Source organism: Corvus kubaryi, unplaced genomic scaffold (assembly GCF_017639235.1).
Source record: "Corvus kubaryi isolate FWS band 111438036 unplaced genomic scaffold, C.kubaryi_AGA036_p1.0 37193, whole genome shotgun sequence".
NCBI lineage: Eukaryota > Metazoa > Chordata > Aves > Passeriformes > Corvidae > Corvus > Corvus kubaryi.
The window spans coordinates 994,166-996,820 of NW_024581055.1; the positions used below are offsets into that span (position 1 = coordinate 994,166).

General features: G+C 54.1%; 1 protein-coding gene across 1 annotated transcript in view; it reads right to left on the bottom strand.

The window, feature by feature from the left end:
- The window catches only part of NBEAL2 (neurobeachin like 2), a 29,830-nt gene that overhangs the window by 22,445 nt on the left and 4,730 nt on the right, over positions 1-2,655 (bottom strand). Inside the window, exons 2-4 of the mRNA XM_042022312.1 lie at positions 2,086-2,174; positions 1,252-1,416; positions 122-203 (exon numbers count right to left, since the gene is read on the bottom strand). Coding sequence (XP_041878246.1) covers positions 122-203; positions 1,252-1,416; positions 2,086-2,174 — 336 coding nt within the window. The remainder of the gene's footprint in view (positions 1-121; positions 204-1,251; positions 1,417-2,085; positions 2,175-2,655) is intronic.

The following is a 2,655-nucleotide window of genomic DNA, read 5'->3' on the forward strand; positions in this document are numbered from 1 at the left end:
TTCCTGTTCCCATTCCCGTTCCCATTCCCATTCCTGTTCCCATTCCCATTCCCGTTCCCATTCCCATTCCTGTTCCCATTCCCATTCCTGTTCCCATTCCCGCTCCCGTTCCCGCTCCCACCTGGCTCCCGCAGAGCCGCAGCAGCCTCAGCACGTGCGGGAGGCAGCCGGGGCTCCGGTCGGGCTGGATGTTCTCCAGGTTCCTGGAAGGGAAAACATCGGGAATTCCTCCAGCACAGAGAGGGGCAGGAAATTTGGGAAGGGCAAGGAGGAAATCTGGGGGGAGTAAAGAGCTTGGGGCAGGAACGACGCTATTAAAAAGGATTATTTTATTTTATTTTAAATCGTTTTTGTTATATTACATTGCGTTGTTAATTCTTACCATCAATAATAATTATGATTTATTTTTAGAAAGTATTATTAAATAAGAATAAATTATTATAAATAATAATTAATATTTATTAATAATATTTTTTGAGATGTGATGCGTTTGGGGGGAATGATGGAATATTGGGGGAATTATGGTTTTCTATTAATGTGTTTTTATTATGTTAATCATTATATATAATAGGTTAATTATTATAACTATTATTGTCATAATTAAGAATTATTTTCTAATTATTTTTAGATCTAATTATTATTTTTGGTGGGACACTAGACTGGGGGGAATGATGGAATTTTGGGGGGCAATAATGATTTTCTATTATTATATTTTTATTATATTACATTATAATAATATTAATAATATTGATCATAATTATTATTGATAAAAATTATTTTCTAATTATTATTTTTATAGATCTGTTGCACTTTTGCGGGGACACTACACCGGAGGGGATGATGGAATTTTGGGGGGCAATAATGTTATTTTTTCCATTATTATCTTTTTTTTTTAAATAAATTTTTCCCATGACAAAACCATTAAAATCAATACAATTATTTTTCATTATTATTAATATTAATATTATTATTACCACCACCACTATTACTTCTCGTTTTTAAAGAGGGGGGGCACCTCTGAGGGACTGCTTGGGAGGGCGGGGGGTGATGCCCCTCAGGGAGGAATTCTGTGGGGCTTTTTTGGGGTGGGGGGCACCACTCCCTGATGGTTTGGGACTGGGACAAACTGGGAGCGGCACGGTGCCACTTTGGAGAGCCGGGGTGGGGAGGAGGGGGTGACACGGGACCCCCAACACTTGGGAATCCTGGACCGGGAGCAGGTGGGTACGGATGGATTTTGGGGTCACCCACCTGCAGATGATGATGAAGAACTTGAGGAGCAGCAGGGCCTGGCCCAGCCCCGTCCCCCTGTCCCCGTCCCGTGTCCCCAGGGCTGTGCTCTGTCCCAGCCTCTGGCTCAGCACCTGCAGCACCTCCCGCGGCAGCGCCGGGATCTCCGAGCCCGGATCCTCCGGCCTGGGCGGGATCGGGGTGCAGGATGTGACCCCCTCCCCGCCCCCGGGCCCCCCCAAACCCCGCCCGCGTCACCGGATGGTTCCGACCACGGAGAGCGGATGAGGCGCCGCAACCCCCGCGCGCCGCAGCCCCCGGGCCTGGGGCCCCATGGGGTCACTCAGGGGGGTTTGGGGACACCCGGGGATTTCGGGAGTCACTCAGGGGTGTTGGGGTCATCCAGGGGTGCTGGGGGTCACCTATAGCGGTCACTCAGGGGTGTTGGGGTCATCCAGGGGAGCTGGGGGTCACTCGAGGGGGTCATTTAGGGGTGTTGGGGGTCACTCAGGGTGGTCAGTCAGGGGTGTTGGAGGTCACTCAGGGGTGATGGAGGTCACCCTGGGGGGGGTCATCCAGGGGGGCCACCCAGGGGTGTTGGGGGGTCATTTAGAGGTGCTAGGGGTCACCCAGAGGGGTCACTAAGGGGTGTTTAGGGTCAGCCAGGACTGTTGGGGGGTCACTCAGTGGGGTCATCCAGGGGCACTGGGGTCACCCTGCGGGGTCACTAAAGGGTGTTGGGGTGACTCAGGGGAGTTGGGGGTCGCTCGGGGGGGTCATTCCAGGGTGTTGGGGTCACTCAGGGGAGTTGGGGGGTCACTCGGGGGGGGTCACTCCGGGGTTTTGGGGTCCCACCTGCGGGGCTGCAGCGAGGGCAGGGCGATGACCCTCTCGAAGCTGGTGACGAAGGCCTCCAGCCACTGCTGCAGGTAGGACAGGTCCTTCTGCAAGGGAGGGCGGGGCTGAGGCCGGCGGCCAATCACAGCCCTCGGTGGTGCCCGCTCTCAGGGATCAGCCAATCACGGCCAGAGAAACCAGCCCCGCCCACTCAGGTGTGAGACACACCCCTGGGAGCCACTGACCAATCAGAGCCCAGAACCCCACGACCTGTGGGAACTTGCTGGCCAATCAGAGCCCAGCACAGCACTACCTGTGCTCTCGCTGACCAATGAGCAGCCAGAGCCACGCGACTTGTGGAGGTGCTGAGCCAATCAGAGCCCAACCTGTGGAACTCCCTGGCCAATCAGCTTGCAGAGCACCTGTCCCTGCAGCCAATCAGGGCAGAGCGGGGCCTGCCCGGCCCAGCTGCGGTTGTGCAATGGGGACAGAGGGGACAGATGGACAGAGGGGGGACAGAGGGACAGGGGGAACCGAGGGATGGGGGGGACAGGGGGGACAGGGGGGATAGAGGGGGGACAAAGGGGA